This window comes from Geospiza fortis, unplaced genomic scaffold, assembly GCF_000277835.1.
Source record: "Geospiza fortis unplaced genomic scaffold, GeoFor_1.0 scaffold11, whole genome shotgun sequence".
NCBI lineage: Eukaryota > Metazoa > Chordata > Aves > Passeriformes > Thraupidae > Geospiza > Geospiza fortis.
Window position 1 is genome coordinate 8,733,279 of NW_005054304.1, and position 24,998 is coordinate 8,758,276.

The window sequence follows — 24,998 nt, forward strand, 5'->3', positions numbered from 1 at the left end:
CCTTAGTGTGTGAGTCAAATGCCAAAGGCACATCCAAACAGATACATAGCAGTGGCAAATGGAGGATTTTCAGAGGGAGTTTTCAGGATATGAGATGTAGCTTGGAGGTGATTGCTGGCCAGCAGTAACAGAGGGTGACAAGGTAGCATGGCAATCTCTGTCTCAGATTGGAACTGGCTCGTGCCTGGCCTCCTTGGTATAGGGCTGGGGGAAGCCTCCATCTGCCTCCACAAGGCTGTGCATACACCCTCAGGTTAGCTGGCTTCCAGAGCTGCATGCATCTTTAGCATGTATAAGATGCAGCTTCTCAAACTCCTTTACAGATTTCAGATACCTAGCAGTGATTTGAAATAAGCCTGAAGGAGAGGAATGATGGTTTCGGATTTTCTGCCTGTCACATAAAGGGGAGAAATAAATGAGGGGAGCTTTCTTTTGTGCATCATTGCTTCCCTTCTGGGAGTGCAGTGAGGGCAGTGCTTCCCACCCAGCTGAAAGAAAACAATCTTCCAGGGAGAACACGTAATGAGATTAGTCAGGGGATCATTACACTGACAACAACGAATGGCAAGAGTCAGTGATTGTTTAGTTCAGAAATAAGACATCAAGGGGTGAAAAAATTAATCAGAGCACCAAAGGACAAAGTGAACACATTCTTTAATTGCCTGTAGACCAGCAGGAGAAATCGGAATAATAAACAAGAACAGTTAGACTCCGAAATACAGAGTTGATCTTCATGTTGTTTCTGAAATCTAGTAGGAACAATTGGAAATACTGAAAGTCAGATGGACAAGGTGGATAAAAGGGGAAGAAGGTGTCACTATGTCACAATGGATTAGGTATTTCAGAGGTTGAGAACTTGGAAAGAACTGATCCTGTTTTTTTTCTGTGACTGTGGGCTAATGGCTGGAGCGCTAAGTGAGATGGGAGACAGTGTCTGCTGCAGGCCACCAAATCACACTGGAGTGGAGCATGGTTGGCTCTGGTACAGCATCTCTGTGATGCATAAGGGGAAATGTGAGGTGTAAGAGGGGCAGTCAGGCTGAGTGGTGTGTGTTTCAAGCCTCCAGCTGCCCATGCTGAAGTACCTGGAATGCACAGGTAGAGCATATTAAAAGGAAAAGGAGCACAAAGTGTTAAACGCGGCAAACTTTAGAGAAAAAAATATATGATGAGAAAGTGTAGACAGAGGTGAGGCAGAGCTGAGAACAGGAGGAGGGCACTGAAAACTTCATTAGGAGATATAGAAACCTTAATGACATTGGTGCATTAAGTGAAGGTAGTACTATTCAAAATCTTTATGCTAGAAAGGCAACAAATATTTCTCTTCTGTGCCTGTGAAAAAAAGCCAATTAAATTATTTCTGTGTAGTGGAGGTTAAGTGGTAGCTACTATATAGTTACTACTATAACACAGTTTCAAATCAGAAAATTCAAACAAATTTCACCCAAGCATTTATGAGAGTTTACTGTGTAGCTTCCAAGATTTCTGTTTGCTGACATGAGTCTTAGAACATTGGGCAGGTTTTTAGAAAGATCACCAAAAAAATTTATTGTAAACTTAAAGACCAAACTGAACCTTCAATCCAAGTTTTTCTTTCATCTTAATATCTGGATGTAACAAGATGAAAGACTTAACAAATATAAAGAGACATTTAACAATTTCAAAATATATAACCATTTAAAAAGTCTATGCATGACTTTTACTATTTTATTATAGTAAAATAATAGTTTATAAATAGCTTTATTATATAATGAGAAAGCTTTATCTTTGGGATCTGATAGAAACTTTTATAATTGCTTTAGTAAATAAAAAGAAAATTGGGTCCCTTTCAATCCTACTACTTCCAATGAACTCAAAGAACAGTTCCTAATATTTTTGGAGCATTTTCACAGTATAGTAATTATACATAGATGCAGTGCTCTCTTGCTAGGGAGTAAAGACCTGAAGAAATGTTTGATGTGTGAAGCAAAATATTTGAATGTCTCTTTTTACATAAAATTTTTGGGTTTTAAATCACTACCTTTTAATACAAACCAAATGCTACAGGAGGAACAGGTGGTGTGGTGAGTAAAAACTATAGCTGGCTCTCAAACTTCTCCACACCTTGTAAGGTCTGGCTGCCAGCCCTGCCTCATGATCGGTTCCTTCTCCACTCTCAAACCCCTGCAATCTGCCAATAAGTTCAGCCACTGATTTTCAAGCTTATTTGGGAGACATTACCAATTCAAGGAGTTGTATTCTCCTGTGGAATAATTTGTCGTGCCTGCTGTGGTCCGTGGGTGTTAACTTCAGCACAAAATGGAATATTACAAGTTCAGGTTATGACATGCCAGCCTAAATGTTATGGATGAATATAAGCAAAGTTCAAAGTTCAACGAATGGAAAAGGATAGATGAAAAAAATGAAAATAAGGGAAGAAAAATTCATTATGAGAAATTTCCCGGCAACTTCCAAGCTGCATTTACTTCACAGCTGGTAGAAATAGGTATGGGCTTCATTGACTGTAAAATTTTTTTTTATCCTATACTGAATTGAAGATTTCCAATTGAAAGTAGGTGAGGTTTTATATTATCAGGAAAGTTTTTAACAGAACAATGGCAATAGCTAATGCTCTGAAAGGTTCTGCCTTTGAAGAGTTCTGCTTTGCAGAGTTTTACGAAGATCACAGAGCTCGGTCAAACTTCAGGTTTTGTTTCTAGTGGCAATAAAAATGTGGAAATATAAAATACCTCTTCCTCTTTGTTAATACAAACTACTTCCCTCACATGCACTCTCTATTAATGTCCCCTTCACAAAGAATACAGAAGACATGCATTAATCTAAACTGTTTGCAACAGGCATCTGCACCTCTTTATTTATGGAAATTGCAGATGCACAGCATAATTGATGTGACTGTTCTAACAGGCTAAAGGCTAAATTGCAGCCAGCTCCCAAGTCCTTTGTGCTTTTTTACCAAAGGCCAATAATTCACTGAATGTGGACAGAATTTTTGTAGGAAAAAGCAGAATCAAAATCTGTCCCCAGATAACCCACCCTATTATTTCTTCACCTTCCTTTTCCAAGCAGAGTTGAGATGCTTGCTTTTAATTTTGATGGCATTACAGTTCCTCAACAAAGCAGTCACAATTATCATATTTTTCATGGTTCTTTAAATTAGCTGGAAAACTCCTTACACAGAAGCTCAGCTCACTGCAGTTTTTCTTCAGGCAAACAATTGACAAATCCCTGAGAACAAGATGTCTGCAAAAAGAGCCCATGCATTTTGAATTCTTCAAATTTAATCCAGAATTATAAAATATCAAGATCTTACCAGACTATGATCCTGAATTCCCCTATTTTGCCCATTTGTCCTGTGTGTTCATTCCTCCTTCTTGCCTGTACTCCTCTCATGATTTTTGATGTGAAGAAACCTTTAAACTGAATACTAATGAGGGAAAATAATTTTTTTAAAGTAAAAATATGTATGGTAATTCTATAGTTTCATATTTTGTCTTCTAAGTTGGGTTTTACCCGGGTATTTAAGTCTGTCATAATTATGTATAATATTTTTTGCATTATCAAGATGATGCATTATTTTTCCTGCCTTCTATTTAGCTTGAAGCACTTGGAAAGAAACAGGAATAAACAGAAATTTATAAGATAAGTTCCAGTCTAAGCCTGTCATCTGAAGTAGGCCAGCATTAAAATGGTCCAGGATTGATGAAGGAGAGCTGCATTAGATGAGAGTGGGAGGACTAAAAGTAATTTCTTTCACTGTGACTTCTACAGCAATTCAACTTTTTCAGAAAACTCCCAATAAGATTGATTTTTTTTAATTCAGTTTACTCTAGAAAATATCTGTCCCTTCCTGCACATGAAGATTTTAAAGGCAGATTACATTTTTATAAGTGATTTTAGCACCCATTACATGTCAGATGAATTATACTGGGAGCTGTAGCCACAACGTAGGTGATGTAGAGGTAGTGGAATTTTGTGCTGCCTTATACTCTTCTGCAGGTATATTGGAAAGGCCTCAATAAATTATAATACAGCCTCTATAGTCCTTTGAGATGTCTTTTAATGTGACAAAGCAACTCCTGGACTGCTGTCTTCTATTATTTCAATTTGTTTCATGAGTGGGGCTCAGTACTTTTAAGCACTGCTCATCATGCCCCACGAGCAGCATTTTTACTGTAACCACAACCACTGTGCTGGCCTCCGCTGATGAATTTTGCTATAGGAATGAGATGTCATAGATCAGATTCTTCTCTGGTCATCAGTGTGTGTCTGCATTGCACAGGTGGCCCCCTTTGCCATTAGGGGTTACTAAGCTTTGCTGGTATGATATGAAATACAGCAACAGGCAAAGATTTGTTCCACATTTTTGGCTCTCTCCTGCTTTGTGCTGCATGACCTGTTTGTAACCTCTTGCAACTAGAACATGGCATGATCCATGAGGATGTCAGTGCACCTGAAACTCATCCTAGGTCTTGGAAAGCAGAGCCCAGGGAGATTTGCATGCCTGTCCCTCCTGCACACTAATTTTAAGTAGAGTTTAGTATCTTTTAGGTCTGTGGCTCTCTGTCATGGTAATGTTAATGGAAAAGCAGTGATTGTTGCTCTCTTGAGTGACTTGGCACTCTTCTGAACTGAGAAAATGTGGATTGGGACCCAAAGAAAACTTCAGGAAGTTTTATCCCCAGAAACAAAATTGGGGAGAATGAAGAGGTTTCTTAAAGTGAACTGCCATGGTGCAGGAAGTGTTTTAGGAAGGAGTACAATGGAACAAGACTGTGTCACATTAAGTCTCCTAATAGATGCCAGAGAAATGGTACCATGGCAGTAAAAGATCTCTTTTGCTTTTTGTTTCTTTTCTTCTTTTACTGGGAAAGGTGGAGTACCCTGCGTGTACTGCTTTAAAAAAGTCATGCACTTAGGCTGTTGTGGTGTCAGCCCATTTAGAAATGGTGGTTTGAGAAGCCTCAGTACAAGAATTCTTAGAGGAGTGAGGAATTATTTTGATATGTGTTTATTGCACATGTACTTCAATACAAGCTTTGTCCTCAAGCTTCATTTCTTGACTGCTGGTATACAAGGAACAACTGTGAATTAGGAACAAAGCTTCACAAATACCTGGATGAAATAAAAGCACTTAGGCTAGCCAGCATTCATGGGTTTTAAAGTCTATTTTTAACATGGGAGGGAAAAGGAAGAAGTAAAAGTGAATAGTGGGGACAACCTTATCAAAGTATGGGAAAGCTGTGTGGACAGTAGGGAATGCTGTGGCTGAGAGATCTGTAGTGGCTTTTGTGTTCACTTGATGCACAGCATCCTCACTTGAACCAGAAGGCAGGTGTGTGAATTTCAGTGGTCCTCTCTCTTCTGACTTTTAATTTCAACTAAAAAATGTGAGAATTTCAGAGTTTTACTCATTAAGCTGAAAACTGAATGTGCAAGGATATCCAAAATATCATTGGTTTCTTCTCAATCACACTAGCCATTTCAATTAAGTGTGAGGATTGTCTGCAGGGATTGGCATCTGAAAGTTAAAAGGACAAACAGCTTTTTCTGATAAATTTATATAATTGCTCTTTTCATTTTATTAAAAATCATTTTTTAATTAAGTATTTAAAAGACACTGCAAAAACTGTTGTAAAGTAGAAATACTCTAGTAAAAGTAATTTAAAATTCATGCAGCAGACAAACACAAATCTTCAGATGTTGAAGTTAGCATTCATCTTTGATAATCCTTAGACTGAAATAATATGTCCCAATCTGATCAGTAGATTATTATTTCAGACAATTAGATGGCATCTTGGAAATAAAAGAAAACTTGTTTCCAGATGTTTAGGTCTAAGAGATTTTGTCTGTCAGTTCTGGAATTCTCAAAAGGCAAAGGATTTCAGTGTTTATATACCAAAAGTATAAAAGAATAGAGTCATTATTATTTCATTTATGGTACAATTCCACATCACTGATGCAGAAAAAAAGTTTCAAATTTGTATGGCAATGCAGAGTTCCCGGTGTTTGTATAGGTAAGAAAAATTCTGAATAGAGCAGTAAGAGCATCCTTGATAGACAACACTGATTAAACACCCAGTTTCTGTACATAAGTGAAAATTATTTGTTCTTGGGATGGGAATAATTGTCATTTGTATTCCCTTAAACCTACTTGCTGTGGAAACATTAAGGAGTTTTTACATAAGTACAAAACAAACTGTCTACAGATGATTGAATTGGTAACAAATTGCTTTTGCAAATCCCAGGCATCGTACCATCGTAAGATTTGCCTAGGAGAAACCTACCTCAAAAAACAATATCAGCTTCTCAAGTTGCTGAGTGTAGAGGGAGAGGAAAAGGGTGAACATCTTGAGCAGCTGACTGTGGGTGTTTGCTGTGTTCACCTATCCCGCCTTAGTTACTTGTAGCTGTGACAAAACATGCTGCAGACAAAAGGGGGATTTTAAAAAAATAACATTTTCCTTTATCTAAAAACCTGAGATTTATATATTTTTTAAAGAGAAAGAGCTCTTGCAAATACTCCAAACTAGTGTGTTTTGGGGCAGCTATTTGAATAAAAACTGCTGCTTTTCATGGCTTGCATTACTAGGCTCTTGTCACACAATCGATAGCTTGCAGCTCATCCTGGGAGGTTTAATTGCTGCTCATGTTCTGTTTACATGGCAGTTGGATTTTAAAGGAAAGCAACTAGAGAATACAAAACAATGTTTGCTTTCTTCTTCAATATGTGTGATTTTTTTTTCCTGCGTGTCCAAGTTCACTTGCAGCAAGTTGTACAAATACATGTGGTTATCACGAGCATCTGCCTGCCTACACAACTGTGAAAAGTAATTGTGGTTTGATGGGATTTTTTGACTTTACGTTCCCCAGAATAAAAGAAAAACTTAATTAAGGTTTGTGGATAAGATCTCTAAGGAAAGAACATTTTAAGATTTTCCTTTGGCTGCTTTTGTTCTGAGATGTAGAAGTCTATTTCCATTACTGGACAGGATTGGCAGATGAACTGCAATTAAAGGCACAATAGCAAAAGAGATTAAACACAGGAATGACAACTGACTGTGTGGGCTTCCTTCAGTGCTTTTCCTTGCATAGAAAGTGCAGCTCCCAATCCTGCTCAGTTCACTGAAGCACCAGGCTTTAATGGACTGCTTTAAGCTGTTAACCTTGGGGTCTAGTTATCCTGAGAGATGCACGAGCATTCCTCTGTCAAATGAAAATTCTTGCTTTTCCTTCTTCCCCACAGGAGGAGAGGTTCCATACACAACCCTGGCAACCCGACTGATGATGGGAGCCTGGTGGCTTTTTGCTTTGATTGTCATCTCCTCCTACACGGCCAACCTAGCAGCTTTCCTCACCATCACACGCATTGAGAACTCCATCCAGTAAGTTGATAAAGAATGATTCAAGGGAAAGGAGGGCGAACATAAATATACATGTAGAGGGTTATAAATGTTCTACTTAAATGTGAGAACAGGAATAAATGTTTATCTTCCTTGAGAAGTAGTTGGAAAGTTAGAAAAATAACAATATACTATGAGAGACTGTCGGTCTCCCTGGAGACACTTTGTTTTTAGGATTGGAATTGTTGCCCTCTAGCAGATGCTTTTCCCTGTGGCAGACATACATATGTATGTTTGCACACATACATATTTTGAAAGAGGCAATTGAGTTTGAGATGACCACACAGTGTCAGTGTTTGAAACAGGGAAGTATAAATTGCTGCTGCTGCTTTGTATTCAGATGTATTCCACAATGCTTGCATTCTGACACTGGCCAGGAAGACCCCAATGCTTCCCCAGTGTATGGGGAGCTCAGAGCTGATTTCACCTATTCTTACCAAGGCAGAGATGTGTTAACAGCAACAAACAGTAATAAATTCACTGGTTTAGGAGCTCCTCTTTGCTCCTTCTGCTCCCAGGAGCTCTCTTACTGCATAAGCAGATCATGTCGTTCTCTTTTCCCCCAGTATTCATTCCTTTGCTTCGTGCCTTCCAAAAATGAATGTCCTGGTCTTCTCCTGTTCCTTTTATGGTGAACTCTTTCTGTCACACCTTCCAGTCTTTTTCTGAAGATCATGTCACCTTTCCATACCACAGGAGCCTTTCTAGGTCTTCTATCCTCTCTCTCTGCCCTTTTGTACTTCAGTATCCTCTCCTTCACCTAGGATACTGAGTTATCCTCGCTCCCATTGCTCCAGTGATAACCTTCACCTTCAGATGCTCACTCCTGGGTCAAAGCAGAGACTAGAAAATACAGGGAAGCATTAGCTAGCCAAGCACTGTGAGGGACAACTGGCCATTTTTTCATAGCAAAATAATCTTGAACCTACAATCTGTGAAAGTATGTGAGAGTGACAAAATTACCCTTTCCTATATATCCTTCTTTGCAAAAATCTCAGAGTGATTTAAAGAAGAGAGGCACATTTCACTCTGTTTCTTCCTTCAGAAAGGTAAGAACTTGACCTTCAAGTCAGGCTCAATGCTGACCTTAGGGAAAATTCTGTTTTCCCACTCCAGTCACTGATCCAAATCCCTGACTTGTGTGTATCATCACCTAAGGTCCTTCTGCCTCTAGTTCAGCTGCTTTCAAAATCTCTCTGAAATTCCCCTTGAGGCAGTGAGGCACTCTCACAGACCGAGCAGGGGGAGCCTTGGCCTCCTGTGAGTTCACAGGTCAGGATCAAGCATCGCTGCGTGCCAGCAGTCACTGTGCTCACACAAAGGTACTTCTCCTCTGGGTGAGGATTTTCTGTGTGCTAAAACCAATCCAGGCTTTCACACAGGCTGGCAAACATCTGCAATAGCAGACAAGTTTCATTTGCAATTGAAGCCCAAGTTGGACCCAAGAGCAGAAGCAGTACTTAACTTTGAGCGCAGGGTTATGTCCTGACCCTTGGGTAGAGGGAGAAGTTGGTGTTCCATGGACCAAATTGCCCAGGCTTTGCAAGTTCTTACACTCCAAATTGGAAATTTTCTGTGGTTGTTATCCTTCCTTTCTGAGGTAACAGCCTCACCACTTTCATGTATTAGAGGGCTCCATACCCTGAGACAGAGATCTAAAAAATAGACTAAAGTAATGAGAAAATTAAATCAAATTACCTTTTTTTTGTGTGTGTGTGTGTGTTCTGAATAACAGATTTTGGTATTTTGACACAACTCAACTATTTGACTCCGTAGTCTCAATTATAATCCTGTCAATATTTGGATGGGAGTAAAATGATATTCTGTGTCAATGTTTGTCAGCATTGATCTTGATATTTTGAGGGAAGTAGATTTATTTATTTTTTTTAAGTTTTAAACAGTTTAAATTTGACTAAGGTTATGAAGAAACAACATGGGAATTTATATATGCAAAATCAATTATAATGATATATGTGAATTTATATATGCAAAATAAATTATAATGATATACTCACTCATTCAGTTTGTCCTTAGAAAAATGAAATATGCTTCTGGATTCTGCTTTGAAATCACGTCCCTTCTAGTTTTGAAATAGTCAAGAAAAATGTTCAAATTACTGTGACAAATGTCTGTGTTTTCTTATGATGTGCAAAAAAGAATAAAATATACCCAAACTATAATTTAATACATCTTCATCTTTTTCTTGCAGTTTATTATGATGTCACTAAAAAAGTCTCAGTGGAATTTAGAGGTTATTATGTACAGTTGGGATTACATTGGTCTTTGTGCTGTATTATTTATGGGCAGAGTCACTGAAAATGTTTTATTCAGTAGAAAATGTTGCAGCTGGAAAGCTCCTGGAATAAAAGAACAGACATCTTTCAACAGCACTTCCAGCTCAAAAATAGAGTAATTAGATGTGTTTAGTATCCATTAGGGAATGAAGTTATCCTAACTATGGTGTGAGTATAAAACTTCAGTTTACAAAACTGCCAAAATTGGAACTTAAACCAGCACATAAGAGAGAGGAGGTTTGTTTATCATGCTGAATTACTGCAAAGTGGAAAACATGAATAAGCAATAAAGAAAAAAAGCTGATGCTCCTTTTTTTCCTTTTTTCTTCTTTTTTTAACAGTTCAAATTGTACCGTGGGGAGCCTTCAAGGCCAGAATGGAAATGAGTATAAGCATTAAAAAAAATAATCCAGATTGCGCTAGTAGTGCTTGTCAGCTTTAGACAAGCCAGAAAAAAAAGGAAAGAAAATGAAGTCACTGGGTTTGCACAGATATAAAAAGTAGTTAATAGTTTTTCATTTCAGATTTCCAGCTAGCATCAGATATTATAGTGTGTTGTTGTAGGTATGGTCCTCATGATATCTTTTACAAAAGATAGGAGGATTCAAGCAGCCTACAGCACATTTTATTTCCATGAAACATTTGGTAGTTACTGCATTTCAGTTTTTGGATATGAAGCTAGTTTGTGTTCAGAGGTCTTGCAGCTTCCCCTGCTCAGTTGACGAATGGGCCATTCTTCCTAGTCAGTGTCTCATGGTATCCAGAGCTCTATGTGGAGTAGCAAAGCATGCAAAATTTTATCAGCCCATCCACTAAGGAGGACCCTTAGAGAAGTAAGTGTTCCCTTTCCCTATAGAGTTTCAAATTAGATCTTTGCTGTATAACCTCACTTGATGGCATTTGTGCTCTGCCTCAATGTTCAGTTTGAATCAATTTTTTGCAGTTTTTAAATTAATTCAGAGAAACTAGAAGAAAAAGAATGGGTGTTAAATCTGCTTTTCCAGAGAAAGGGCTACTCTTAGTACCTTTGGGAGCTCAGCTTTTCACCTTCTGCCAACACGCAATTTCAAGAGCAGAGGCACTCAAGTTCTGAAGTAGCTCCTGGATGCATCTTTTGTTCACACTTGACCCACACTGCAGATGACATTTAAATCAGGACAGTCAGCATTTCAAATGCCACAACACTGTGGCAGCAAAGCATAATTTCTATGTGTTTTAAATCTTTAGGTCGCTTTTGCAAATGCAACATAAATTAATAGTAATTAGGAGTGGCTTTTCTTGGTAAATGCCAAATAAATTTGGAGGTCCTGAGCTATTTCTAGGAGGTGCTCATGTTCTTAATTTCATCACTGAGCCAGTGTTGACATTATTATGTTTTATGATTCCTTTAGGATCAAATTAGAGTCCATTGGCCGAGATTGATTTTATTCAAATTACTGCACTGTTTTTCTGGATTAGGAGAGAGTGTCACCACCTCATGAGCACTGACATTTTGCAGGAAGGTTGTGGGAGTAGGGTGAACAGAGAAGAAGTCAAAGGATTTGCCATATAAAGCCTGGTGTTAGGCGGTTTCAAGTTTAATCCACTTCTAAAATGTGGAAGCATGAGAGTTTAGATTGTACATGTTGTGGGGGAAAGGGTGCATCTTTTGTCTTCTTCTGTTAAATCAGAAGTTCACATTATGCTTTCCATTTTATAACAAGTGTGTCTTGTTTGCTAGGTGAGACCTCTGCCTCCAAAAATGGAGGCATAGTGGGAAAGCAAGTCTTTCTTTCTTAGCCGTTCTTTTCCCAAAATTTTGCTAAACCATGATTCACCTGAAGCTAAGAATTCCTTAAGGCTTTATAGAGCTCAGTGGGGCTGACTGCAGGATTTCTGCAAGGGGGTTGCACAGAATGCAGTAATTTCATATTGCCCAGTGCATGTCCATTAATCTTTTCTTTAACATGGTTCAACCTGCAAGCAATATTTCAGGTTTCTGCCACAGCTCACCCTGACAACAGTCAAACCCCTTGGCTTAATGTGCCCTGTTCCCTAACCCTTAATCTGCTTCTGAATTATTCCTTACTGTCCTAGGTGGGGGGAAAAAACAACCAACCAGACAAATGAACAAAATACCCCACAGAAGCACTGGAAAGCTTTATCTGAATCAGTCATAAATAAAGACTTCAGTGTAGGCCATGACATTGGTTGTTTTTTGCAGAGAATTTAGTGACTGGTTCTTGCAGACAGCTCTGTGCAGCACTCGAGTCTAGCACATCTAGCCTGAATTGATCTATAACCCAGGTTTACAAAGATGTGTTGATGCCCAAGTCTCTGACCTCAGTGGTGTTTTATCACCTAAAGAGAAATTCAGTTCTTTATGAAGCTGACTTTTTGTTTTGCAACATTTTTCTGTGTACTTTTTTAATGCTTTTGGCTGGCATATGTGAACATGTTACCAATTCTGAGTCTAGGATTTGAATTTATAGAAAAGGGTATGCTCTGGAGAAAGAAACATATTCAAATCCTACCACATTTTTCTTCTAGCTGTAGGCAGAGATAATTTCTTAAATTGCAAAGTAACTGATTTGTACTAAGCCATAAAATGAAAGTGACCTGACAACTGCTGCCTGATTAAGGTGTAGAATACTAAGCAAAAGCAACAAATGCTGAAAAATACATCTATCTCTTAATAACTCTTCCTCAAATGATTCAATTCCTTCTCAGAATAGCCCTATTAGCCTAGTTAATTTAGGATAATATTGATGCTGGGATAATATTGGTATTATCCCAGTAATTGCAACGAGAAAAAAAATTATTATAAAGACCACACATAATATTTTTCCTCACAATGCTGCATGAGGGATAGACAAAAATAAGCTGAATGACCTGACTGCATGGTCACTCCCCTAGAGGTAGAATTTGTCTGTATACAAACTCAGTTAAAGGTATCTAATTTTTTAACAAATTTTTCAGCTACATCTGCTTTTTTATATTTTTAAACAATTTTTATCATTCAATACCTTATTGCTTCAAAACTAGAAATTCAAAGAGAAAAGTTTTATAATTTGAAATTATCATTTGCTTACTCATGCTAATGAGTGCTTTGCTTTGCAGATACTTCATCTGGGAGCTATTGAAAAAATACATTTCAATATGGTTAATGGAATAAGGATTTGGGCATCAAAGAATCCCTTGTAGGAATTCATTGTCTTGACAAATGCTTTTCCTTTATTTTGAGATCTGGTGTGGCAGCTGTGTCGGTGAAACTGGGGGACAAGAGTGGGGCTGAGGATTTACAAGTCCACTAAAGGCAATTGTCTGAAAAGAGATTGAGTTATTTAATCCAGGAACAGAGGTACACCAACCAACGTGTAACCTATAAACTAGGCTGGAGGCAAAGCAGTTTTAAGAGTTCTTTCTTCTGTAAAGGAACCTCAGTGGTTTAATAATTCTAGTAGCTCTCTCAAAGTTTGTCAGTTCCCTTTGTTTTTCTGTACTTTGTTTTGCTGTACCTTCTAGGTTGAGCATCTGAGCAACACTTGGCAGAGCTGTGGGTTATTAAACAAACAGCTTCTGAAGGAGGTCATGTATATTATGATCCCATTTTACATGTTTGTGTGAGGGGAGGGAGTCACTGATGTGTGATAGATCTTTGCTGTGTTTGCAGCTTGCCTGTGCAGCAGTATGTACACTTCCAAGGCTCCCAAACTTCTCCTTTGTTCCTCAGCATATTGTCAGGTGAACCAGAACTTTGGGTTTACTGCCAACAACAGCATTTAGCCCATCCATAGAGTTTACACTTATATTTGTCTTGCCTTTGCCCTCTTGTCATCATTTTCTCAGCATGGAGCCTCACCTGCGACTGTGAAAAGATGCAAGTAGGGCAGCTGAGAGGCATCCTGCACTTTAGGGTAGCACATCTACTAGTGAGGCACTGCAGACTCCAGTTAATGCCAGACGTGGCAGCTACAACATGCCTTCCTGAAGGCATTGACATAATTCTTCTCCTTGTTATTTCCCTGCTGGTGGTGCCTTTGTGTGTGATAGCACGCTTGCTTCCCAGCCTGTTTGCTTCCCATACCTGGCTGTAGTACACTCCAAGACTAATAGCTCTTGTCTTGTGCTGGTTTGCCCTTCTGAAAATAACAAAGTTGCTTTTATAGCAACAAGAGATGCGCAGGAGCTCTTTTTCTTTTGTGCTGCTTTTAACTGATTTGTGGCAGCAGCTACACCTGTCAATTATATCCTGCTTAGCAATAATATATCCAAAAAAATGCTTTGGTGCTTGTTATATTAGAAATTATATGGCTATACAGAGTCTGTAAAGTAATGATTGCAATTATACTAAGTGTTGTCACTAGAAATTGGAGACCAGATAAATACTTTTGGTACACTTTTCTGGTATGACAAATAACAATTACAGGACATTGCAGTATGCATCTTGTGACAGCTCATTGCACTGCTGAGCGCTGCCAGTTGATTACAGGAATGTACTGGCAGCAGCAGCAGGAGCGGGAACAGAATGGATGAATACAGTGTGCTGTATTTATCTAGTGCCTTTCATCAGTGATGCTTTTGACAGATAGACAGACTGTCAGCACTTTGCACAACACTTTGCCTAATGGTAAAATAAGGAGAAGCTCTCAGCAAGACCCACTGCTGCCTGCCAGGGTGCCTTTCTGCAGAGCTGTGCTCAGCCTGGTTGTTGCAGGGTTTTATTCATCCCCAGGTACAGAGCTTTGTATTTGCCCTTGCTGAATTTCACACCCCATTGCTCCAGCCTTTCTAGGCCCATCTGAACTTCAGCCTGTCCTTGAGCAGGTCCCTCCACGCAATGCCATCTGCAAACCCAACAGGAGGGTGCTTGCTTACCTCCTCCAAGTCACTGGTAAAGCCATGTCCCAGGTTAGACCTCTGGGGTACCTGGTAGCAGCCTGCAGGTGAGAGATGCCGTGAGCAGGACAATCCAATTGGGAATCGATCAAATTTGCTTTCCCACACTGCTGTACCTAATGACCTCCTTTGGATACAAGAATATTGTGGCAGGCAGATAGGCAGGCTGCCTTGCTAAAGGTAAACTATGTCAGTATCTCCAGTCCTGTCCACAAATGAAGTAATTTTAGTGTAGAAGGCACCCAGATTGGTCAGGCATGACTTATTTTTGGTGAGCTGATGTTGAGTGATGCCTGTAGTCTGCTTTTCCTTCATGTGCTCAGAAATGTGCTGAGGGCTCACTCCATGAGTTTGGACAACCAGCAGTAATTCCATGAATCATCTTTTTTTCACTTTCTTAATACAGTCTGACTATTTTCTTTCTCCTGTAGCAAGGAATCTCCCCTATCCTCCTTCACCTTGCAAAAATTAAAGCTGTGTCCTTGAAAGGACACAGGCCAACTTTCTCAGCACACTGATTTCTATGGATCTAGTGATCCCAGTCAATCCTTGCCTTTTGTCTGGTTGGGATTTACCTGATAACTTACTGCTTGTTGTTTGTTGCTTTCTTGAACCCTGACTGTAGTCACAAAGGCCTGGGAGACCTTGGTGAGGAAGAGTGAGGCAATGCAGACACTGAGTGTCTCAGCTCTAGCCATGACTGCTGTCCCCATCCACAGGGTCACACTCCTCTTGTTCAGCCTTTTAGCTCTGCAAAAGCTGTTCTTGTTACCCTTGAAATCCCTTGAGAGCATCCACTCTGACTGAATATTTCTAATGCTACCCAGAGTTGATAGGAAATGTTTCTAAACTCCTCCTGTGAAGATTGTCCCTCTGCTTTCACCATCTGTATATTGTTTGGTGGGAGGAAGTTCTTTTTTAAATTCTGAGGGGTTTCTGAGTAATTTCAAAGTGTAATAGATTATTGACTTTCTTTCCCTGGTGAAACCTACCTGGTATCTATGTCTAGACTTCAGGACTGACCTTTAAAATTGTATTAATCCTTATTTCAGTATGTTTATTAAACTTAAGCATATGACCTAAGTACCTTACTTTGGTAATTCTCCTGACTGTCACTTTTTAAAATATTTACTGCTTTCGTTTTGCTCATTGGCTGTAGGAGGTTTCATGTTTTTGCTTACAGCTCAGCCATTTTATATTAAATCTTTCAAAACTCATAAGTGTTTATCTGGACTCGATAATTTATTTTTTTTTTTTACTATTCAGTTGCAATAAGTACCACAGTACTTATTGTCCTGATGCCTTAGTCTGCCAGAGTCTCCTATTTTTTCTCATAGGACAGGGCATGTCATGGTCCTTTGGTAGAATACCAATACCTTGGTTCCAGGAAATATTACATGCAGCATCTCACCTTTGATGATTCCATATATGAATCTTTGCAGGTTCCCTGTTTAAAAGGAATGCAATCTTGTTGGAGAAAGTGAGATAATTTTGAGGGGTTTTAATACCATTAGTTGTTTACTCCTCACAATTACATTTATCCCTTCCTTATAATTACCATATGTTATCTGATTAGAATTTAGCTCTTGGTCAATATTTTTCTAAGCCCATATGTCTAAACTTCAAAGGATTTCTTTTTTACTCAGCTAACATCTAAACTCTTGCCATTGATCTCTGTTGATTTCTTCTTTTCCTGCTTTCTGTTTTGTTCATGGCATACATATCCTGTGAGATGTCATTGCTGTTTTCTTCATTGCCATCCTCATTACACCTAAGAATTTCATTTCTTCCAATCCTCACCCCACAGGGCCATTTTCACTGGCTTTCATATTTACATTTTTTAGAAATATAGCTTGGAATTTGATGAGTTTCCTACATTGCTGTTTGCATTTTCTGTGTCTGTAATAAGGTTTTACAATTTACTATTGCCTTCTTTAAGACAGCATTGAGCTCCTTGATTGTCCTTATGTGTCATCCACTAGATTTGTGCAGTTTATACACAGTTAATTTGTGCTGGGAAAGCTGTAATGGGTTTTAAGCAATAGACGTATTGCAGTAGTTACTTTGAAATTTTAATGAGTGCCATTAAAGAATCAAAGGTACTGGAGAGCAATTCAGCAGGAAAGGAAAATAAAAGCCAAGAGGTAAGGAAACTTTAAATGGTTCTAACAAACAGTTTTGAAGTTCAAAGCAAGTTTGGTTGACCAAACCCCATTTGGGATGTTTTAGAAACTTCTAAAATGGTTTATTTATTTTGGTTTATGGAGAAGGGTAAGACTATATAACAAGTAAAGCAGAACAAATTTATTAGACTAAATAACATGAAGATATGATGAAAAAGCAGTTCATGAAAGTACAACAGTAATATTCTTATTGCTGGAACTAATACAAGATGTGACCTATGAGATGGATGTGCAGTTCAGTGCAGGAACACCCCCACCAAACTGACCTGCAGTGTAACCCAGGAGCACACAGAGCTGCTCAGCCCAGGTTCTCTGGGCTGGATTTCCTGAGTTCTGGTGCTGCCACCAGCTCCCCACAGCAGGGTGTGTGTTTGCACTCTAGGCAGGTATCCAGCTTCTGATTCCAACACTCCTTTTCTCTCCCGTGCCCCTGCTCAAAGGAGCTTGGCATTTCCCAGCATCCTCTTGCCACTTCTCTTCCTTTTTCATCCATTTTCACTTTTTCCACCCCTTCCTTTCTCTTCATATTGCTCTTTGTGTCTTAAATGATAAATAAAAGGGAAAAAAGCCCAAGAGATGAAAGTGTCATGACACCTGTCTTCCTCTGTTGCCCTTTGTTTGCCTGCAGCTCCTTCCTCTTAAAAAAAGTGGATTAAATCCTCCTGCGTCTCTTTTTCTTCCCCACCAATGAAGGTCTCTCCAGGATCTGTCGAGGCAGACGGACATTCCTTACGGCACCGTGCTGGACTCGGCCGTGTACGAGCACGTGCGGGTGAAGGGCATGAACCCCTTCGAGAGGGACAGCATGTATTCCCAGATGTGGCGCATGATCAACAGGAGCAACGGCTCTGAGAACAACGTCCTCGAGTCCACTGCAGGCATTCAGAAGGTACTGGCACCCTTCCTTTGTGCTTCCCATTGGAGATGCTCTGTGTTGCACCACGTTTGCTTAGCTTTGCAATCGTGCCTTTAATCAATTCCTGAAAGCCCATTGTGCCGGCACCGAGGACTGGGACTTCTCAGGTTTGTGGCATTGAATATAGAAGCATTTTAATATGTAAGCACCTAGACTGTTTGCTCCAAAAAGTATTTACAGGTGTTTTTATAGGAGATGGCTGCATTTGTAAGGGTGCAAAACAGGAATAGGAACACATCACTCAGAACCCTTTTCTCTTCACAGAGAAAAGCAAGGCACAATTCTTCCCAAGAATATTTCTGGGTTTCACATTCTCTGAACCTCAGAGAAAGGAAAAGCAATTCTTATCATTTGCTGTGCCTGTGTTTTTGCAAAAGTATAATGCAATGTGGAGATTGTTTATCCAAAGTGATGGTGTTTTGTTTCCTTGGCCTATCAGGGCCAAGCGTGTGTGTGTTGGGACTGTTGGCTGACAGTCACAGAATCCAGTGCAGAGTTGAGTGCTTGGCAGATTCAGTTTAGATGTAATGTAATATAGTGTAATATAATATAAAATAATGTAGTATAGTAGAGTAATTAATTACCCTTCTGATGAGATGGAGTCAGATGCATCCTTCTCTCCCCTCATCAGGGATCCCTGCAAATTCTATACCTCAGAATACAAGACATTGATTATCTTTATTTTGTAGCCTCCTGACACTGAAAATCCTGGCTTTCTGTACCTCTGGGTCACATCTGTTTTGAGAGACAAAGGCAGGAATGGATGATTTGACTTCAAAAAGAGTCTCACAAACACATTCTGTAGTAGGTTTGGCAGTGGAAAAACACTTTGAGAGCTTTTTGTAGGCACATTTGTGAATGCAGTAGTTCCCTCCCAAATTCTGGCTGACAGCTGCAGCTTTTAAAGAAACACCAGTCCATGAAAGGATTCAGTTTAAGAGTCAATTTAAGTAGATGAGTGACTGTACACAAGCTTTTCCCCTAGCGATGTATCTTTATATTCAGACTTCTAAATCAAATCAAAGAAATAGAATATTTTGCTGACTTTATTTTAAACTTCAATACGTGACGATTTCTTACAGAAAATATCCGTGAATTGTGTGTTCACATTGTTACAGTCTCGATTTAGAGTCTTCTGAAAATCCAGATGAACTCTGTGTTTTTGTCTTCACCAAAATGCATTGACCAGGAAAACCTGACATTTCTGATGTTCTCACTCTAGACAGAAACAAGAGAAAAGAGTATGTTAAGCAGAATGATGAAATCACTGGTGAGCTCTTGATAATAGAAGAACTGAAAAATAACAAAGATTATTTGGAGTTTTAAAAATCCCCAACCCAGCCTCTGGATAACCAAGATGATATTTTCTCCTCTGAAGGACTAAACAGCATTAAAAAAGAGGCAGGAGAGGTCCTGGGGAACTGCACTTTTGAAACCCTTTTAGATAAAAGCATAAGCTGAAAGAGCAAGAAAAAAAGGTCTGAAGATTTATTGGCTAGAGGAAATTGCTTTTTTTGAGAGAACATATTTTAGCTCAGTTTGTAAGTGGCTGATAAAGCTGGGATTTGCCTTTTGTATATATATATAAAAAGCCCAAAACCAAGAACCTTCCCTCCTTCTGATTTCCCTTCCCAAGTTATAAAGTGAGTTTCAGAAGGATCAAAAAACCAGACTACATCAAACACAGCTGTGCTCACTAACAACTTTTAGCTTGAAGAACCAAGCCAATGGTATATCCTGCTGGCAGGTAATTCCAGATTACAGTCCTTGAATTTTCATTCTTGGAGACATGGGAGTTGCTGTCCTAAAACCTACAAAACCAGAAACATCCAGTTCTTAATTTACCATGCTTTTGCTTCCCAGGTGTAGGCAAATGATGATGTCAAAAACTAAGTTGTGTCAAGTGAGCAAGCCAACCAGCCTCCAGTTTTAAAAAAACAGAGGTCTTAGGTCTGATTCTAATGAGCATCTACCTTTGAGTGCACACTTTCTCCCCTTCCTTCAATTTACAGGAAGAAATTGCACAGAAAAAGATTATTTGCCAGCTGCTGTTTACCAGAAGCTTTTGGGAAGTTGTAGTTGGCCTGCGTGGGAAGACAGCTGCATGAAAAAAAGTGATGTTAAAAGCTAATCTTAGGCAAGGAAAACTAATGTTTTAAAAGGTATCTGATAAAAGAGATTATAATCTCTGTAACACATTTCAAAAAATGAAAACACTTCAGGAAGAATTAATGGGTCCCCTTGCCCTATTTATATGCTTCATAATGCTCTTCAGGGTCTTTAATGAATTTAGCTGGCCACATCAGAGCTATTAACCTGATTATAACCCTGGGCAAGATACACCAACAGGTCTTCTTCTGTGCCTCATTTTATTTCCCCAATTCATCAGCACTAAAGTGTGACTGAACAGCAGCTTGTCCAGGCTCTGTGACAGCATCACCTCAGCAAACCTTCCTGGAGTGCCAAGTGAGACAGCAGAGATTGAATGAGTGCTCCAGACAGGTACAGGGAAAGGGACTCCCACTCAGCTGAGTAATGACCACAAAGGGATTGGGATAGGAGGGACCACCATGGGAGAGAGGTGTGAAGGGATGCAGTGGACACTCCCATCTTTAGCAGCACCCCTTGCTGCACCACCTCAGACCTTAAATGAGATATGCAAGGAGCCTTCACAGAAGACACTTCCCAAAATATTTTTGTAAAATCCCAAAAGTTCTTTAGTTTTGTCTTGCTTTTATCCTGACAACTCCAGTGGAGCTGGCACTATTTTATTGTGAGGAAAGTAGCAGTCTAATGCTAATGTATATATAAACAGGGGGAAGAGGAGAGAGGCCAACAACTGATTCACTCAGCACCTCACCCCTCTCACTCAGCAGGGCTGCCTGCTTGCTGTTCCAGTGTCTTTGTGGGGAGAGGCACCTGTGTGAGTGCAAATACAATGCAGCCAAATGACAGTGATTGCACAGTCCTACTTTAAATCAGGCATTCTGCTGCTTTGACCTGCTTTTCCTGGCAGGAGGGCACGGCAGACAAGAGAAATAAGATGGGAAGATCATGCCATTGTAAGTTTTCAGGTTTTGATATTTATTGGTCCTGTTCCTCTCATAAATCAGGTGCATACATATCACCATGTGTGCTCCTGTTCCATCCATAGTGAACAGCTATAAATACCACAGGTCCAGCTAGAGAGCAGCTGGATAGATTTACCCTGAAGAGAGAGCAGTTTTAAATACCTCAAACAGGAGACAGCCTGAAAACCACAGGCACTTTAGATATTTTCTTCCACTTATTTTCTCTTCCTGTCTCAAAAGACAGCAAAAAGCTGTTGAAGGTCTTAATATAAGGTAGGGAAGCACTCAGTTGTTTGTCTTTCTGGACTGTCAAATCAAAATGGATGGGGAGGTAGCCTGGATTATTCTGGAGAATATTCACTTTTATCTTCCCTTTTTCTTTATTATTCCTAAGTGTTTCATGTGTCTCAAATTGATTTTCCATTTTTTTGCATGGGTTATGAAATATGCATCTCATTCTGTCCTAGGAATCTTTATTTTTGCGGAAGTTATTTATTCAGAGAGGATTTACAGAGGCCCAAGTCATGCCTGCTTAAACATTCATTGAGGACTCCAAGAAAAATCATTTAGGCTTAAAGATATCACATTACATACCTCTTTATGTCTTCTTAAAAAGCACATTACCCTGCTTAATCCTTTACAAGCACCACAGGCTTTCCTATCCTTGGAACTATTCCCATTTAAAATATAATGAAGCACTTCTATTGTGCCCCTGTCTGCTCTTTCTTCCCTGGAGTATAATAGTGCCTAATGCCCTATCCTACCCACCTTGTTCCTCTGAACATGATACCATAGCCTACAGCATCTTCATTTTTCTCAGTAGTACAGAGTGGAAAATTCCTTTCCCGGGCAGAATCTGAATGTGTTTGAAACCTCTTCTGTCTATTTAACTCTATCTGTGAAATATTTAGCTGCTAGGAAACTTGTGAATTATTGCCAGGTGAAATAATGCTTCTGGATGGTGCATTAAGAGAAACTTGCAGGCTCATAGTACTTCCTTTTCAATGTACTCACAGTATCAAAAGGAATTTGGTCTTGAGATTTGGATTTTCTTGTGATCCTAATTGTAATGCCAGTGGAAGCACAGGAGCCAGTTTGTTTTCCCTGGACACTGCGGATGGCACTTTAACACTCCTGAAAATACTGTAATAGTAAAAATATTTATGAATAGACCATAGCAAAGTTCTGCTAAGGTTATTTGTACGGGGAAGAAAGGGGTAATAACAATTTGCAATTCTGTGCTAGAGCAAATTGTTAATAACTGACTGTGGATATGCTTAATTTGTTTACAGCAGTAGCAACACCATGAAAACTTATCTTGGACCAAACCCCCTCCTGAATTAATTATCCTGATATACTCACAAATTTACCATTGGAATTGCCATTCTTTTGGCAGATTCACTGATTGCACCACAGAAAAATCTAGTTAATGTATAGTACTCCACACATCCTTGTTGTGAACATTTCTGGCCATGGAGCAGCCCAACTAAAAAAACCACAGAAAACAAAAGAGAACCAAGACAGACTTTTGGAGTACTGGATGTGCACCATGATTCAGCAGTCTGGCAGTGGCTAAGAAAGGGATAGGAAGCAGAAGAGGTGAGAGCATATAAAAATGCTGGGACAGTTCTCCAGTATATCTCAATTCATGAGCAGGCGATCGGCTGCATTCTGCAGCTCTTGGTTAGAAGGCTAATTATCAACCCAGACACCAGCTCCCTGCTTCCCTGATTCTGCCTCTGGAGCTGATGCTTCTTGGTCAGATGAGATGTTCTGTGTCTGCTCTATGAGTAATAAGATTGACAAGTACCCTTAAGACCTCATGTGTTCAGTCCCACAGCTGAAGGTTTGTCTATTCTGCAATTACTGTCTCCTGCACAGTCCATGATTTAGAGCTGACAGGTGCCTGGCAGTACCAAAGGCACTGACTGCCCTTACTTTGTATTAGTATGGATGGTCTGGCTTTATTTTTTTTCCCCCTATAATTCTGTGTATCTTTACTGCCATATCTGGGGCTTTAAAAAACTTACAGCAGTGATAAAAATTAGAATCCTGATCAGAAAGCTCTACAAACACAGTGTGGCGTTACTTTCAGGCATTATCAAAAGGCTAATAGTTATCTGGGTTAGCTCAGGAGTTCAGTGTGTTTGGGAAGTACAATAACTGGTCTCTGGCAGTTAACAGAGCATGAAGCAGATTCTGTGCATAGCTTTAAAAACTAAATGCAAAACTTTTCCTACCACCACATTTTCTCAGAATTCAGGATATGTCTAACTAAAGGCTTGCTCTCCCTCACCAACACATCTGAGTATATAAGAAAGTCTGATCTTACTTTGACTTTCTAGAGAGTTTTCACAGGTTTTATCTAGAGTAGAACACCTGTAAAAGTTATTTTATGCAGAGATGGACTTTATTCAAAAGAATGGGTAAGTCAAAATTTGAGTTAGCCTACATATCAAGAAATGGGACTACATGGACATGTGTTCATTCAGCCACAAAGCAAGCCAACTATTGCTGTATTCCTTTGTCCCAAAGTTTTCTGGAAGGTTTATCTGAGTTCATCTTCTCCTGTTTCATCTTACATGCTACTGAATATACCTCACCCTTTTTGCTCTCCCTGAAAGGCCACCCACGTTACTCCTGACTTCTGTTCAAAGGTCAAGTCACTTCAACAACCTCAGATGTCACTGACACTGACTGCTGTCCTGCTGTGGTGCTGTGCCATTCTACCTTCCATGCAGAAGGAAGGCAGAATCTCTATGCTTGCTCTCTCTCATCTCTCAGTTTTTTGGAGAACTTTCCAGAGCTGTTCAGAAATTTTTATGGGCCATCCTACATCCAGGAGACCATAGTCTTTTCTGTCTCTAACTTATTCCTGTCCCCTAAGTCCAAAAAAATTGGCTCCATGGAGACAACTTGAAGTTTCACTTTTGTTGAACTGAGCTGAGCTTATTTCATCTGAAATAAAATTTGTGTGTTTTCCTCTGCTGTCTGTCCATGTCTGACCACTAACTTGGTTCAACCTGAAGTCTACAGAAGCTGACTTCATCATCTTAAATTTTCTTTCTGTTGCTGCTGTGTCTAGGTAAGTCTTGCCAATTTACTTTTCACACCATGTCTATGATTTACCCATACAACCTCCAGCTTATCACTTCAGTAGTTTTCATTGTTATTTTCTGAGGCCTCTATAAAGAATTCTTTTTGCATTTAGTTCCATTGAAAATCCTCCTGAGTTTAAGGAAAAAGAAAAAAAAATAATTCGCCTTGACTTTCAAGGCCTTTCATGGTGAATTCTGACTCTCCCTGCAGCTTTCTCATTTCTGAATTGGAAATCATTTGTGTGAGCTTCCAGCGCAACTCCTTTTTCAAGCAAAGTATCATTATGCTTTCTCTAAGGACCCTTCTGTAAGGGATGTTTTCCCTCAAGACAGTAGTCATGTCTTTCCTTCGAACTCCTTAGTGCTCCCCTTTGTTATTGCAGTAACAAAAACCCTGACAACCAGGTCTCTGGTGTGCTATGATCACTACCCATCAGCTGAGCAGCTCTGTTTTGTTGCTCCTTTCTGCTCTTTCTCTCCCTTTGGTTTATTTTATAGCTGCCAAATCAGAGGGGAGAGAGGAACACACACGATAATCATCTAAATACTGGCATAGATGGGATGTGAGGGAAACCAAAGAACTACTGTACCCCAGAATGAACCAAATTAATGAACACCACCATTATCAGAGGAATAGTATTTCTCAAAAAACAACCTCTCTGTGCCTGACCTTTCAGCCTTCATCCTCAAAGGAAAAGCTACAGTCTAAGTTCAAAAGATGAGCCTGAGAACTAAAAGTTCTTAACAGTATGATACAATATAAAAAAATAGGGGAGAAGATAAGATTTTATTGGACAATTGCTCCTTGTTATTTCTCAATTGCTCCAGATTCAATGGTGCCAGCTACATACTTCTTTTGAATGTTCTCATTGATTAACAACAATATCATTGCATTAATCTCAGAGGCAGTTTTCTAATCTTGAAGTTTCCTGCTTGTTTTCAGATGCTTGTTTGCCTGAAAACTTGGTTGTTTAGGACTCTCCCCACAGATATATCCCATCTTCTGTTCAAAGATAATTCTCTCTTGAAACCTTGCTTCACCTTGATCTGTCAATGGCTATAAATATACCCTCATCACATGTAACTTGAGGTATCTAATTTAGGTCTCCAAGTTTCTTTCTTTCCTATTGTAGACAGGCAATTTTCTTCTCTGGAGAG

At 39.4% G+C, this 24,998-nt stretch overlaps 1 protein-coding gene across 1 annotated transcript in view; it reads left to right on the top strand.

Moving 5' to 3' along the window:
* Window positions 1-24,998, top strand: part of GRID2 (glutamate ionotropic receptor delta type subunit 2) — a 673,693-nt gene that overhangs the window by 565,285 nt on the left and 83,410 nt on the right. Inside the window, exons 12-13 of the mRNA XM_005418132.2 lie at window positions 7,244-7,382; window positions 17,449-17,644. Coding sequence (XP_005418189.1) covers window positions 7,244-7,382; window positions 17,449-17,644 — 335 coding nt within the window. The remainder of the gene's footprint in view (window positions 1-7,243; window positions 7,383-17,448; window positions 17,645-24,998) is intronic.